The following is a 17,257-nucleotide window of genomic DNA, read 5'->3' as shown; positions in this document are numbered from 1 at the left end:
AAGTTGGAACCTAGAGCTAGGAAGTGTGTTTTCTTAGGATACCCCGAAGGTGTTAAGGGTTATAGATTATGGGATAGAAGCCAAAACGGAGTTAAGATCATCATAAGTAGAGATGTCACGTTTAACGAAAAAGAAATGCCGTGTATTAAAGGGAAAACTGAACCCGAAAGTGAAGTAGAATCGGGTGAAGAGAGAGACCAATTTAAGGTGGAGTTAGGAAAACTCAGTCCACCTGTCCCTACTGTCTCAAATGAGGTGGAGACTCAAACTCAGGAACCCGAAGTTGAAAATAGTAACGAAATAGTGACAGAAGAACACTATGAGGAAGAAAACTACATGCAATAGTAACATAAAAAAGGAGCTTTGCATTCAATTGTACCAGGTCAATTGATAGAAAGTTGTTACTAATAAAGAGGAATGTTAGCACTTACCTCCACAGTTACTAGAGGGGGGAGAGAGAGTTCTATTTGAGTTTGAACGGCTAAATATACAATCTAGAAGATATCGAAATTCGATATTTTTTCACTCTTTCCACCACCATAAAGATAGAATTTGTATAGGTCATTTTTTCTTATTAAAAGTACGATTCAATTATTTCAATAATACTTTTTTTTTCATTTTTCATTATGTATTTAATTTATCGAATCATTTAGTTATTATCAATGTACATGTACATTTGACAAATTCATTCACATTTGTGCTTTCATTAATGTATGAATCCCCTATTATTAATTTTTAATTAATTAACATTCACATTCAATAATGCATCTTATTATTCACGTCCATGTATGCTAATTAAAATCCTGTTTTACTTAATTTAAAATTAAATAAATGATGTAAGATTCATTGTTACATATATATTCTTTGATATTAATTCTAAATTAATTAATATTTATGCATATTCAAATATTACTTTTACAACACTTATAAAGTATTTTATGATAAGGTACAACGTACATTCAACGTTGACTAGTTCCACTAAAAGTTGCATTATTCGACTGCATGGAAGAAGCTACTTAACTTATTAACTTGACAATTACATCATAGAACATGTTAATTTAATATTCTTTGGCACGGTCCAATATTATGTTGAATTATATTATTTAAAAGTTTAACTTGTTCGAGGTAATACACATTTACTTATATAAATTCTATATTCAACAAAAAGAGTGGATATTGCATGATTGGAACAATGAAGACAGTGTTAAAATATTGAAGAAATGCAAAGAAGCAATTTCAATAAAAAGCAGAGAAAAAGTGATAATTATTGAAATGATTCTTAGCAAAGACGAAAAGGGGGGCAGGTGGACTGAGTTTTCCTAACTCCACCTTAAATTGGTCTCTCTCTTCACCCGATTCTACTTCACTTTCGGGTTCAGTTTTCCCTTTAATACACGGTATTTCTTTTTCGTTAAACGTGACATCTCTACTTATGATGATCTTAACTCCGTTTTGGCTTCTATCTAAGGAACAATCCCCTTGCAATGAGCGTGAAGTTGAATACATGAGTAGAGTACCTTACTCAAATGTGATTGGTTCCATAATGTACTTGATGGTTTGCACTAGACCTGATTTAGGTTTTGCTGTTAGTACTCTGAGTAGATATATGGCTAATCCGAGATCTGAACATTGGGAAGCGCTAAAGTGGCTGTTAAAGTACTTGAAGGGTACTAGTAACGTAGGCTTAAAGTTTAGTGCTAATAGAGAAGGCATAAAATTAAAAGGTTTTGTAGATGCTGACTATGCGGGTGATAGGGATGGTAGGAAATCTACTTCATCTTACGTGTTTACCTTATCTAATTCATGTGTAAGTTGGAAATCACAGTTACAACATATTGTTGCACTATCCACTACAGAATCAGAATATATTGCCACCACTGAAGCTATTAAAGAAGCTCTATGGCTTAGAGGTCTACTTCATGAATTATGTGTTCTGAATGATTATGTGGTAGTGTATTCCGATAGTCAGTCATCCATACATTTATGTAAAAAACCTGTTTTTCACGAGCGCACTAAGCACATTGATGTAAGACTCCACTTCATTAGAGATATAGTATCTCAAGAGGTGGTAAGACTTGAGAAAGTTCATACCCACTATAACCCATCTGATATGGGGACGAAGGTACTGCCACTGGCAAAGTTTAGGAGTTGCAAGGAACTTCTAAACATTGGTACAGGTAAATGATTTCCAATTTTATTGTTTTTCTATTAGAGGTGTCACTAATGGGAAACAATTTTCTTTGCAGGTCCTTTGACACCAAGGTGGAGGTTGTTAGGCAATTTTGTTGTCAAACGACCTCCCCGGGCGATGATGTAACCACGATTGTTTATTATCAATCGGCCTCGGCCTAATGATTGATTAGCACATCGACACAATTAACGAGACAATACAATCCATTTTCTTATGAACCGTTCGAAGCAACCTATTTTATAGTGTTGCTCACGGTTCCCGCACCATTCCTTGGAAGGCTATATTATTATTGTTGAGGCCCAATTATTTGAGTCGAGCCTTGATCCACCACTTAGCCCTAATTGTAACTTACCTTTTTTGGACAATATTCTTGGCATATATTCCCCTCACTCTCTCGGCCTCCATTAGAGTGAAAAACCCCCTCTTTGTGAGCTTCTCTCTCTCGGCCTCTTCTTCCCCCCTCTCTGTGTGACCTTTGTGGTTGATATATTGTGGGTATTTTCTTGGCCTTCTTCTTCCCAATCCATAGCAACCGGACCGGTGGCGGCATAGGGTTGTATTGGAGTTGTCTCAAGAAATGGTGTCAATGTTTTTGGTAAACTGAGCCCGATTTTGCACTGCTTGACTGTGGAATTCGGTCCTACACAACACAACTGTCTTTATTTGATGTAACTTGAAAAACGAAGTTATGCTCACAAGGTAAGGGAGACAATGTAAATCGGATACCATGAATTCTTTGAAATGTTCAAATGTTCATCAATCATAGGTGGTGGACAACTAATTTGTTTAGCGTGTAAGGAAAATGACAAATTTGTTTTATTTAACGTTTGACTTGAATACACCCTGCAGTGGCGGACGAAGACATTTTAAATTAGTGGGGCACAATTAAACTTGCAAAAAAATACAGATTTACGTTTATGCAAATACCACTATGTTTGTCATCCTTTTTATCTTCAGCCTCATTTTTCATCACTTTTATTTTGAATATTCATTTCATTAACATTGTGATCATTAAAAAAAAAAAAAAAAAAGAGAGAGCATATTTACGTTGAAATTATTTTTCCATCATAATTAATTTAAGTGAAAAATACAAAAATAACAGCAATTATGAATGTTAAATTATCAAATGCATTTCAATTCAAACAAAGACAAAAAATCACAACAAGAATTCATTACCATAAAATCATCAAAACAAGATAGAAATTAGATCCCTAATTTCATTTCATAAGAAAATACAAAAGAAATCATAAAAAAGAAATGATTTCCCGAAAATTGAGGCATATAACTTTTGATAAATGAATCTCTAAAAAAAATTAAAACTTCATTCAAAATTTTCAGATTTTCCGGGCGGGAGATCTTTTGCTTCAAATCTGATTTCACTTAAAAGAAAAGGAAAAAAAATGGTGGGTCAAGTGTCCCACTAGGACCCACTGTGGGTCCGCCAGTGACACCCTGTTCTCAAATGTTCATCAAAATTTTGAGTTGGTAGGGATTGCTTTGTGAAAGACACAAAATAAATATGCAAACCGCCCGGCGGGGGTACCTGATTTCCAACATTGTGCCACCATCCAGAAATTTGAAGTTTTTAGGCCGAGCAATCCAGAATTGAGTGTATTTTTCTCTGCAGAATATGTGGACCTCAAGGCTTATAAGAAATCCCCCTATTTGCCAATTACCAAAGCAATCATTATATGTTCTCAAGATCAAATTAAGAGTGTGTTTCAGCTCCATCTTGCAAAAAACAAGTTATGTAGTAGTATTTTTTTGGTGAATGGGTGGTTAAAAACTAGGGAAATATTTTAAGTTTATGGATAAAATTAGTCTATTGACTATTGAAAGAATGTATGGTTGAACACACTTGAATTCTAAATGATGAAGTTGTTCATTCATCATTCACATACATTAATTTAAGTCTTCTAGGAACCTTGAAAAGATGAAAACTCCTTGTATTCTCGTGCGGATTAGGCAAGTGAACAATCTGTAGTAAAACAACAATAACATCTCATCAAAATTTAAATATTGAGATCTTTAAAATGTAATAGAATCCTTACTTAATTACCTTTCCAGCTATATATTATATGAATGGAAAATATGTTTTGAACTTCTCAGAATTCTGTTGACATTTACCCCAAAATCTGCCTATTGGAAATCAACTCCCTATTGAAAGAATCTTGACTTCTCTATGTTCAAGTGTTGTGATTACTGATGAATTTTTTCGCCTTTCGAGATTCTCCCACCATAAAGAGGCTTGTTTTCTTAATTATAAAGTAACTAATTTTGCACATCGTTATAATCAAAATGTCTTTCAGTAATATAAAGCCAATCATGATATTTACCTGGTGGCATTCTTCCTTCAAACTAAAGGAATGTCCCCTCTAATGTTGAAGTCACAATCAAGATGATAAGAAGAGTCATCACTATGGTTTTGACTTTCATTACGAAATTGATTTCTTATTCTTCACTTACATGTTCTTTCTCCGAATTTTTGTCACCATTATTATTTTGAAAGAGCTCAAATAGAGCCAACCATTGCTGAAGTACTTGTCTTCTCAATTCTTCATTTTCGATATCATGAACATCTCTTTCTCAAGATGGCATGCGTCAATGTTTCCACCACGAAGACAACTGCAACCAACCATGATAACCAAAGCTCTGAGTACTGTCATTAATTACAACACTTGAACAAAGAGAAATCAAGATGTTTTCAATAGGGAGTTGAATTCCAAGGGGCAGATTTTTGGGTAACTTTCAAGAGAATGTTGAAAACATATTTTCCATTCATATAATATTTTCTGGAAAGGCAATTAAGTAAGGATTCTAGAACATTTTAAAATCTCAATTTGGACATTTCTATGAGAAGTTATTTTTGTTTTACTCCAAATTGTCCAGCTGCCTAATCCACCCAAGAATGACTTTAATGTACGTGAATGATGAATGAACGATTTTGTCATTTAAAATTTATGCATGTTCATTTAACTTGATCTTGAAAACATTTAAAGATTACTCTTGCCCGTGCTTGGAGGGTTATTCCAATTCACAACATAATTGTAAGTCTTAAAATAATTGAGTTAGAATATATGAATTAAGTCATTTGAGAGGTGTCTATCACTCCTTTTTAACATGGGATCACTTTGGTCGATTTCAAGAGTTATGAGTTTCCTTAGCCATGTATACCTTATTTAATTCCTTCGGGTGGTATCTCTTAGGTATTTATAACTTGGGTCGTGAGCCATTTTATCCCTTGTTCTCTTTTCATTATCAATCTTTTCATTCCAACCCTGTATCACATGACACATTAAATAGGTGGTGAGAGATATTGGTGGATCCCAAAATTGATTACAGTTGTAGGTAAATAGTGTGCCTTGTGTGCTTAGGAGATCAATTTCATATATATGTTTGCTAATAACGTGGATTTAGGACTTGTTCGGTAGTGATTATGAGAATTGATTTTTTGACCGTTAGAAAGAAAAGTGGGTCTCACCTGTGAATAAAGAAATAAAAAATGATGGTTGGAATAATGAAATAACGGTCAAAAAATTGATTTTTTGGGGAGTGAAAAATTGCTATCAATCAGCGGTTAATAGTTATATTGCAATTATAGGTGCATTGCAATTAATTATGAATTCAATATATGTTAGAATGTCTGGTGCATGGAAAACTACTAAACTATAATTATCAAAGATGTCGGCGTAATTTAAAATAAAAATCACCGCCAAGGCCTTGATGGTTTTCTGGCTTCAAAAGAGAAAGAAATAGATGTAGAACAAAAACCTCAATATACATTTTGTGTAGCCATGTTCAATAGACCGTATCAACAATTATAAACAAACAGAGAGATACAGACAATCTCGTATTATTTACTTCTATGGTTCTTGTTAAGTTAAAAATATGAATTTCTCTATCACATCAACATAGAAATCTTGTTCAAGGCCATTGAAATATTAGAAAATTCATGTGTATTTGTAGGTAAAATGAATAAAATATCAAGCATGTTTATGATATTTAATGTTAAAATTTTAGACATTAATTTAAGGACTGATAGTCTATTAAGAATTTTGTTACGATTAATCTCCACATATCTGGTTTATTAAGTTTAACAACATTGAATGAACCCCTTTTTAGGAAGATAATTTTACAGAAAACAAATTTCTTATATAAAAAACCATATCAAAGAAATCTTAAGACAGCCGCATGTTGTAGGCAGCTTTCACCAATAAACGACTTATAACATGACAATTCAGACAACAAAATCTGAATATTGCTTTCAAAACTTAAGGTCCATTCCTAAATCTGAAAATAGCACAATTCCTAATTACTTTATGCAAGCATTCACTGAAAACAACATAAAACATAATAGTTCAGATAATTAAATCCGAATGAAAAACAAGGCACTGTGAAAAAAAAAAAAAAAGGATATAGCTAAAAAGTACTAAATCTAGCCACTTTAAATCCAGGAGTCTGCCCTTAGATCTTCAGAAACCAATGTTATTTGGAGCTACTGGCACCAGCAGCAAATGAAAAATCCTTTCCTCCCCCAGAGTCGGGCTTCGTCCCGTGAAGATGTGGACTCACCAAACCAGACTTGTGTTTCTCCGTTTCAACTGCAACATCCTGTATGAACTTTGCATAAGACTCCCTCAACTGAACAAGTTCTTCGTAACTGAGCTCCTCAATAGGGCGCGGGAACGAATATTGACTACCCTTCTTTTTCTCTTCCAGTTCTTCTTGACGCCTTTTTTCAGCTTCTATTACGTCCTCATTTATGGTAAGTTCCAGGTTCTGTTGGATAATTTTTTCACTCCGATAAACCTGCACCACTTTCTCTGAGTGGTTAAGTACTCGAGTATTTCCAGTGAGGAATCTATCAGCAACTGTGTTCACATCCGGGTGGCCAAATGCAAAAGGCTTTCCACTAGGCGAGAAAAAAATCATGCCAACTTCAGCACCGGTCAAAGTGCAAAGCTCGCTAGCCTTTTTGAGAAGACCAGAATGCCGTTTGGAAAAAGTAACTTGCAAGTTTTTTTCGTTTCCAATTTTTTCCATGGCCACCTTTTGGCGACCCTTGCCTTTTCTGGAGGACGCTTGACTGGATGAACTCATGGTGAAGAACGAGCAAAATAAAAGAGCAGGAAGATGAGAAATGAAGTTGAGATTTTATTTTCAAGTAAATGGTTTTTTATAGGAATCATGGATTATGGATCCCAGCTGGCTTCTTCAACTCTTGATTTACGAAATTCTGTTCAAAATGTATAATACTCTGCCGTTCTTCCAATTTTAATTGTAACTGTAATAGACAAAATCTGAATGCCATCAATACGAAAATTAAATTTCAATCCTAATTAAGGTCACTGTAATAATAGTTTTGTATATATAAATAATGACTTTTTGGGTAACATTTTGATGGATTTTGAAAATTCTTCTTAATTTAGGTGTCTCTAATAGAAATTTTAATGAATGTGAACCTTTAAAATTTTGGTATCCTAAATAACTAGTAGATTCATAAAATTTTCATTAATTAATTCCATACGTTATTATTTATCTCATAATGTACATTAATTGTGTGTGCAAATAGATAATCTCCCTTGTAGATACCACATAATTATTGCCCATCGTGGCATACATGATTGGTGATTATTTGATTCATGAGCCAATAAAAATCTATCATATTAATGCATTAAATATTCACATGTTATGGGTATGACATCATATTAATGCATTAAATATTCACATGTTATGGGTATGACACATAGGACGACTACCATAATGAACAACTACTAATAGCATTACTCGAAAATTAGAGCAGCGTGTGATAACAGAGTAATCTGTGTACAATAACTGTGTAAGCTCCAAACTCGAAAAACATTACTTTCTCATGTGGTTTTGACTGCTATATAAATCGAATGTCGACGTATATTAATTGCTATGATTGTGGAAGATCCAAGCTACAAAATTAAAGTTTCATTAGCTTAGGGAAAATATATAAGCGGAACATCGTGAATTCGGCATAGCTTAGCAGTAAACACTTGTCTCTATTTAATGTACTAGTTGTGTTAGCTCCATTCAAGTGACAAAGTTACGCTCACAAGGTAAGGTCGAAATCAGATGTCATAAACTCTTTGAATGAATAAAATCTTCATTGGTTATAGGTGGTGGAAAACGTTATCTAGATGTTTTATGAGTAAGGAAGCAGGGCTGATCATGTGATTGTCGAGGCTCGAGGCGCAATCCATAAATTAGGCTTCCCAAAATCAACATAAATACAAAATTCAACCGTGTATTAGGGTTGGAAAAAGGGTCTAAGGAAAGAGCGAAGGGAACAGATTAACAGAAGAAGCTGCCTAAGGAAATGAGGCCATCGCTTGGTCGTCGTTCGATTGGAGTTGGAGCCGCTTGAGGCCGGAGGTGGGGGAGGAGCAGTCGCACTATTACAGGAAAACCGGAGGGGCAATGAGTATGGAAAATATATTTTTCAATTTTCATTTGACTTCTTAAAAAAAAAGGCCAAAAATAGGCCCCCTCTAATTTTGAGCTTGAGGCGCAGGCCTCATTGGCCTTGCCACAACATTGGCTCTGCAAGGAAGATGTCAACTTTATTAATTTGAAGTTTGACTAGAATAAACCCTCTTACATGGGTATTGAACTTTTCAACATCTCAATTTTGTGTTGGTAGGGATCACATTGTGAAAGACACACAAAATGAATAAGTGAACTGCTGGAGGAATGCCAAATTTCCGAACTATGTATTGCCATCCAGAAATTTGAAGTTATTTGACTTATAATATAGAACCAAAAGTTGGATACACTTTTGTCTAAACAATATGTCGACCCGAGGCTTAGAGGAACACCTTTTATTTTCCAAACATGCACTTATGACCACTTTACATAAGTCAGTTTGTTCTCACCACCAGTCGAACCCCCACCACAAGAACCTACCGTTACTCTGAGCATGATAGACTCTTTTTCGACCCATCCACTTTCTTTTACAACTTTTCTTTCTTTCTTTTTTTTTCCCTTTCCAAAAGACACATTTGATGCCTAGGGTGGTTTTATAACCTTTCTTTGAGATTCTTATTCCCGGGGACAACAAAAGCCAAGCCCAAATATGTATCTTATGTCCTGTGTGACATTCAAACCCAATATAGATTGTGTGCCTTGACAATAAATAGTCATTCAACTGATCTCAATCTGTCATCATAGCATTTTATATAATTGTATCCCAAAAAAATTCTTTCATTTTATCGACATGAAAGAGGAAATAACGATGACATTAATTCGGCGAAAATGAAATATATTTTTTTACTTCATTGTCTATTGCATGGTCATAAATCTATTCATGATTATACGTCAAAGAGAAAAAAGTTGAAAATCATTAAATTCCAACAATTCTAGGTAAAAGAAAAATAAACATATAGGTAAAATGATTTAATTAGTTATTTGCTCGACAACATAAGATGCAAGAAGAAAAATAAGAAATTATCTTAGAATACGTCAAACAGAAAAAAGTTGAAAATCATTAAATTCCAACAGTTCTAGGTAAAAGAAAAATAAAATTATAGGTAAAATGATTTAATTAGTTATTTGCTCGACAACATAAGATGCAAGAAGAAAAATAAGAAATTATTTTAGAATACATCACCGGATTTGTAATAAAAATGTAGAAAAAAAAGTAGAATTCTTGCACCAATATTTCATTCCCCTTCCAATAAATGCTTCTAATTTTCAATTGCTTGGTGTTAATCTTTTTGAATTTCTCTTTTGAATCTTCCTTTTTGTTATCTTGTCTCTAATGTATCAAGAACCTCTCAAAAGTATGAGAAATATGTATTTATAGATGCCCCTCCATTTTGTGTAGGAGTAGGATTTTTATGGATTTTAAAACGGCCAAAAAAAAAATGCGCCCTAGACACTCAGTCGCAGCGCGTAAGCGCTACGAGACAGCGCCTAGGCGCCGCTTCAGTTTAATCATAGCGCCTAGGGACTGATGATAGCGTCTGGGCGCTGCCTCAAAGAGAGAGAGAGAGAGAGAGAGAGAGAGAGAGAGAGAAATTGGTAGGAGGTGGAGTAATATATATTAGCCAAACTCATACAAATCCAAAACCATTTTGAAACATATACAAACATATGCAGAGAGAAACAGAAACAAGGAGAAAGAAAGAGAAAGAGGAGAGAAAATAGAAAGGAAAAAAAAGGGGAAGAAAAAGAAAAAAATATAAAATTTTGTCAACATGTTAGGAATTAAGTGCTTTATACTATTAAACTTGAATTCCTCAATTTTGAAAGGTAAGTAAAACGTTACTTATTATCAAATTATATTTAATTTTATAGTTGTTAAATTGTTAGATTAAATTCAATTTTATTGAAGGAGTTAAATATAATAAACTATGAAATTAAGTAAAATGAAAGAAAAACTAGTTTTAATGATTGAAGAGACTTTAGAAATCGCTTAAACGCGAAATGATTAAATTTGAGTATCGTATATTTAATTATTGAAATTACTTAAAATAATTAATTGTTGATTTAAAATTTATACTAAGTAGCATGTATAGAAGTTAAAAATATTTTTTTCTCTTGATCGCCTCTTTAAGTGAAAGAAATTTTGTGTGGCGATGTACAATAAATTGTACTATTTCGGAATACACGGTCTTAAATAAGCTAGTTGCTTGACATTTTGTTAACCATCATTAATTTTATCTGATTGGCAACTATATTTATATATCTGCATGTCAACTAATTATCTGTATAGGTGAATTGCAATAAATTCTAAGACTTTGGCATAATCTAAATAAAAAAAGCCAATGCCTTGATGGTTTTTTGGCTTAAAAAAATGAAAAAGATAGAGTGAAAAACCTTAATATACGTTTCATACAGACGTGTCCATTAGACCATATCAACAATTATAGAACAAAAAGTTCAAGACTATTGAAATATCCAAAAAAGTTCTTAGAAAAAAATCATGTAGTTCTTTGTAGGGTACAATGAATAAAATATCAAGCTTGTTTATAATATGTAAGAGAAACTCGAAAAATTAATATTACAGACTAATTTAAGGACTATTGCTCTACAGGGATTGATTTTAATAAATTTTTGATTGATTAAGTTCACTACTAAAAAACGGAGTTTCACGAACGGATTTTCCGTTTCTAAAGCCTCAATATCCGTTGCTAATAATCTTCACTAACGAAATATTTGCAACCACAAATTCGTTGATAATTTGAGGGTCGCTGATAGTTATCAACAGATCATGCCGTAGGTAAAGAATAAACATTTTACCAAAGAATTTTTCGTTGGTAAAGTGTGAGTTTTTTACCAACGGAGTTTTCGTTGGTAAAAGTCTTAACCAATACCAACCGACTTTTCGTTGGTAAATGTCTATCATCACAATTAGCAAAAATCAATGTTGTAAATAACCGTATAGTAAAAAAGTTATTTATTATTATTATTATTATTATTATTATTATTATTATTATTATTATTATTATTATTATTATTATTTATTTACTAATTATAATATTTTTTTATTTTTAGCCAACTGAATTGAAAGACCAAAATATTGTTTAACTCCTTATTGGACCACAAATTTTTAGAGGAGAACTACAAAGATATTGTTGTAAACTTTCGATGTGGGATAAGTGAATTATTTTTACCAACAAAATATCTGTTGCTGAAAGATCAAAATGTTAAACGGTTATATTAGGCACGGAATATCCGTTGGTAAAGAGATATCATTTTTACTAACGGATAATCCGTTTCTAATTACCAATGGAATATTCGTAGGTAAAAGATCAAAATGTTAAACGGTTAGATTAGGCATTGAATATCCATTGGTAAAGAGATATCATCTTTATCAACGAAAAATTCGTTGCTGATTATTGTAGCTAAAAGTGAATTACTTTTACCAACGGATAACCCGTTTCTATTTATCAACGGATACAATCCATTGGTAATATTCGGTACATCACCTACGGAATTTCCGTCGGAGAAAGATCCAAATGTTAAACGATTACATTAGGCACGGAATATCGGTTGATAAAGAGATATCATTTTTACCAACGAAAAATTCGTTGCTAATTATCGTAACTAAAAGTGAATTACTTTTACCAACGGATAATCCGTTTCAATTTTCCATAGGTGAAAAGTTGTTTTTTAGTAGTGGTTTAAATGCTTTGAAGTTGCTCACATCCATTTGAAAGGTAATTATAGAAAACAAAAGGTATGTTTATCATAGAAAACTTAAGACAGTCGCACGTGTATAGGCAGCTTTCAACCAAGAAACAACACAACACAAAACACAACAATTTATACAACAACATCTGAAGTTTGATTTCAAAACTAAAGGGCCTTCTTAAATCTGAAGATAGTGCAGAAATTTTTAAATTACTTGCATTAATTTCATCAAAAGCAACAAAAAACATAATAGTTCATATAACTAAATCCGAATGAAAAACTTGACAAAACAAATCATAGTAAAAAAATGAAAAAAGGATAGCTAATAAAGAGCTAAATAGATGATAGCCACTTATTCGTAGTCAGTAAATTAATATACAATTGTTAGTTTATTCCTCCTTTTTATATTTACTTTTCATTGTTTTTGTGATTTTTGGAAATGGATTTGTGCTTTAATGGAGAATGAGGAGTCGAGGATCAAGAGATGAAAGTATGACGTGAAAATCAAGAGTTTTATGATGACTGCGGGAGGAGGCTTGAGGATCTAAAGGATGCAAAACAGGGTCAACAAGATTCTTGAAAAGAAGATATGGCACAAAGAAGAAGGGACCAAGATTCTGGCAGCTGTCAAAACTGGGGAAATTTCAGGAATTTTCTTATGCACGAACTCGGATGTCACTTCGGGAAATTTTAACACTCTGGCTACAAGGGGAGAGTATAAAAGCAAAATTTCAGAGAATCAACGGAGGAAATTCTTTAACACCTTTGGAGGATTAAAAAGAGGGGAAAGAACAAGAGAAAACCTCGAAGAAAAATTCGAGAAATTGAATCAAGGAAGGAACTCAAAGATAGCTTTTACTCTGAAAATCTGGTTTCTAAGGGTTATCTTTGATTTTATCTTTAGTTTCCTCAATTATGTATTGTATTTCTTAATCTCTTGTAGTTCTTGTTACTTTTCCAATATGAGTTAAGTTTGTAAATTTTGAGATGATTGATGTAGCTTAATGATAAGTGTGATTTCCATACATATTTGGATGGTCAAAAGAGGAAATTTGAAGAAATTGATGGAATTATACTTATTTTTGTTAAATGTTGATTGCTGTAAGAAAAGATCCAGTTTCGATTGCTATTAATGAAAAGAATTGAAAATTGGCATAAGAAGGTTGAAAAATAAAGAATTGTGAAGTTTCGGAACAAAGTTACAATACCTTGACATTTAATGTTTGTTTATCTTGGATGACTGGTATAGGTTTTAGGTAATTATAACTTATAGCTACAAATGTAATTGATATGTGATCTTTATTCCCTTCGTGACAAGGAATAATTAATATAACACATTCTAACAATCATTGTACAGTCCGATAAGGAATAGAGACATATTGATATGCCTTGCACATTTAAATTGGATGTTATTGTATTTTAATGCACATGTTCTCATCTTTTATAGAAATATGTAAAGGTTCAGTGTGAGGATATATTTAATTTTACTCGAGAAAGATTACTGAACAAAACAGGAATATTAATCATCAAGAATTAACATATGTTATCACTGATTTAAGTTTTGTCAAAATGGATTAATAAAGGGGGATTCGAAGTCCTAGTTCTTGCTTTTAACTTGGTTTATAAATGCTTCTTAGTTGTTACTTAGATTAATTTGGATAATTAGTTGTAAAAACCAACAATCATGATTAGCTATTTGATTAGAAAATTTATTAGTTAGTGTTGGGTTTTTTGATAGCCAATAAATCTGGGCGATGATGTTAAACCCATGTTGGATAAATTTTATTGACACCTTAGTGATGACTCGACCCAAAAACAACTCGGGATCATTTGAAGCAACTTAATTGAGTTAATGTTGCTTGTGGTCCAAAACATTTGGATGGCCCAAGTTGTGGCTTTGCATTTGGATGATATATTGGTTATTTGGACTGTTTGCCCAATTACCTTTTGGCCCATTGGTTAACCTAAACTAGCTCATTATATATACATTCATCCCTAGCTGTTTTGTGGTGTGTTGGTTTTGTGAGAAAAGAGAGAAAAACGTGAGTCTTGGCCTCCCTTTGGCTCTTCTTCCTTGGGGATCTAATTGCTACTCTATTTCTCTTCCGTTGTAGTTGCAAACCAATCAGCAAATGTCTCCTTTGTGGGGGTAAAGACTTGTGGCAAACAAGTGGGAGTTGTGGGTCGAGTAAAGCTCGGTTGGTGTTCATTTGGTTGATGAAACTGAGCCCGGATCAAGATTTCTCGAGGATTTCCGCGACTGTTAGAATTACATTAAATACTAGTCCTCAATGGAGTGATACTCTATTCACAACTTTTTACATGACTATGACACTATGCACTTGNGTTAGAATTACATTAAATACTAGTCCTCAATGGAGTGATACTCTATTCACAACTTTTTACATGACTATGACACTATGCACTTGCGAAATTTTAGAGATCAAGTTTTTAATGTAATTGTTGGGGACCAAAGGATTTAGTTAGTTTAGTTAATTAAGCTATAATATGAATGATTAATAATTCATTTTAGTTTTTAGTCTTTGTCTATAAAATTATAGATGTCTTGTATGGAAAGTTCGAGATACGATCATCTTAATCCATTTGATCCGAAAATCCAACATTTGGGCTGAGATGAAGAAAGTAGATAGATGCACATCAAAAACAGCAAAAAGTAATGGCAGAAAACATAATAAATAATGTTTGGGCTTTGGTTAATGATAACATAACAAATTTGGTTGTCATTGTGGTTAATGAGAACAAAAAAATCACTGGAGAATACATGGTTTCCTTCGGTGATAAATATTCAAATCGAGCATAGTATATCCAAATTTCAGGTAGCCAAACTTTCATTTGAGGATAAATGTGATCAACGTGTTCCAAAATGTCCTGCAATTCTTTGAGAGGCCAATCGACAATCCACACTCAGATCTTGAAATTTTTGGATATTTGTGGGACTGATGAATATCCAAGCATTTTGAGTGATGCAATCCGATTGAGGAACTTCCTTATTCACTCTTGAACTACAGTAATACTAGACTGAAGACCTATTTCCATATATATTGAGGGACTCAGCTACGGAGTTGTTGGATACATTCCCACCCAATAGCATCAACACGTGGAATGATTTATGGCATAAAATCTAAAGTAAATTCTTCCCATAGAAGTTGATTGCCAGCAAGAGGGACCAAATTAATACATTTTCTATGATTCAAAATGCTATTATGAGGTGTGGGGGAGATACAAAGGGATGCTTTGACAATATCTACAATATGATTTGCATAAATTGCTCAAGGTCTAATATTTTCTACCGTTGACTCTGCTTGTAGAGGGTCAATCACCAAGAGGGGGGGGGGAGAGAGAGAGATCAGTTGCTACAAATAAACAGGTACCTTCTATAGGTAATTAGCAATTGGAAAAAAAGAAAAAGGGTACCTCCAAATGTTAAGGAAATTGCTCTTGCCAGAGTATACGTGCCACTGATACCATTTTCAAAGAGACTACAAAAGAACAAGTTGGATAAAGAGTATGCAAAATTCTTGGAGGTCTTCAAGAAGCTAAAAATCAACATATCGTTTGCAGATATATTAGCACATATGCCTACCTGCTGGAAGTTCATGAAAAAGATACTTACAAAGAAAAGAAATTTGGATGATCAAGGAACTTCAATGTCGATTAATGAGTGCAGCACAATCTTACGAGACAAGCTGGCTCCTAAACCTAAAGATTCAGGGGGTTTCAGAGTTCTTTGAACTATCCGTGATTTCACTTTTAATAAGGTTTTGTGTAATAAGGGTGCAAGCATAACTTGGTACCGTTATCGTTTTCAAGAAACAATTTTTGGGAGAGGCAAAAAAAAGGCCCTCTCTTTCTAGTTGGCTTATCACTTATACTCGAGAGGAATTATCGAAGACATACTGGCAAAACAAATTCATATTTTCTGTTGATTTTGTGATCCTTGATATGGAAGAAGATGGAGATGTACCATTGATTTTAGGTCGACCATTCCTTATCACTTGTTGTACTTTGATTAGTGTTCAGAAGGGGCAATAAATTTTGAGGTTAAATGATGAACATTTGACATTTACCGTCTTTAGTGCTATTAATTCAGCTTAATTAAATAGCTCTTTCTGAATTGATATGATTGATAGAGCTAGAGCACCCTTAAGATTGTATGGCGACATATTATGAGTTCTCAATAAAAAATAAAAATTGATATTGCTAAGATTGAACAGTTTGCAGACTCTCAATTTGAAGACCTTGGTAAGGGACATACAAAGCCCTTGCATCAATTTAAAAATCTCTGACATTTGAGCTCAAGCAATTACCATCACGTTTTCAATACCCATACATGGGAGAGTCTTCCACTTTAGTAGTAATTATTTCTTTGTTAAGTGGATGATGAAAAACAATTGAGAGTTCTTTGTGATAATAAAAAAACTATTGGGTGTTTAACCAAAGTCATAAAGTATTAACCCTTCGTTTTGCACGCACATGGTACTTTTGGAAGAGTTCAAGCCATCAGAGGAAATCAATGCAGATTAAATCCCAACATAAAGGACGTGGTTTAGGCTGAGGTTCACAAGCTCCTTGATGCAAGGATTATGTATCATATCTCTTAACAATGATTGGATGAGTCCAATTCAGGTTGTTCTAAAGATGGAAATCTACAGCAGGCAAGGACAATCAGTGGATGGTGAGTGTGTATAGATTATCAAAAATTGAATAATGATATTCATAAAGATCACTTCATGTTGCCATTTATTGATAAGTTGTCCAAGAGGTTGGTTGGACATTTACACTACCGCTTTTTGGATGGGTATCAGGTTCTTATAGCCCAGGAGGATCAGAAGAAGACTACTTTCACGTGCCTCTATGTCACCTTTGCATACATAAGATGTT

At 33.4% G+C, this 17,257-nt stretch overlaps 1 protein-coding gene across 1 annotated transcript in view; it reads right to left on the bottom strand.

The window, feature by feature from the left end:
* Positions 1–7,291, bottom strand: part of LOC111398094 — a 12,842-nt gene extending 5,551 nt beyond the window's left edge. Inside the window, exons 1-2 of the mRNA XM_023025049.1 lie at positions 6,691–7,291; positions 6,508–6,523 (exon numbers count right to left, since the gene is read on the bottom strand). Of these exons, the coding sequence (XP_022880817.1) occupies positions 6,508–6,523; positions 6,691–7,291 (617 nt within the window). The remainder of the gene's footprint in view (positions 1–6,507; positions 6,524–6,690) is intronic.
* Positions 7,292–17,257: the final 9,966 nt, after the last annotated feature.

This window comes from Olea europaea, chromosome 7 (genome assembly GCF_002742605.1).
Source record: "Olea europaea var. sylvestris chromosome 7, O_europaea_v1, whole genome shotgun sequence".
In the NCBI taxonomy this organism is placed as follows: domain Eukaryota; kingdom Viridiplantae; phylum Streptophyta; class Magnoliopsida; order Lamiales; family Oleaceae; genus Olea; species Olea europaea.
This window is presented reverse-complemented; position numbering and strand designations above follow the sequence as displayed.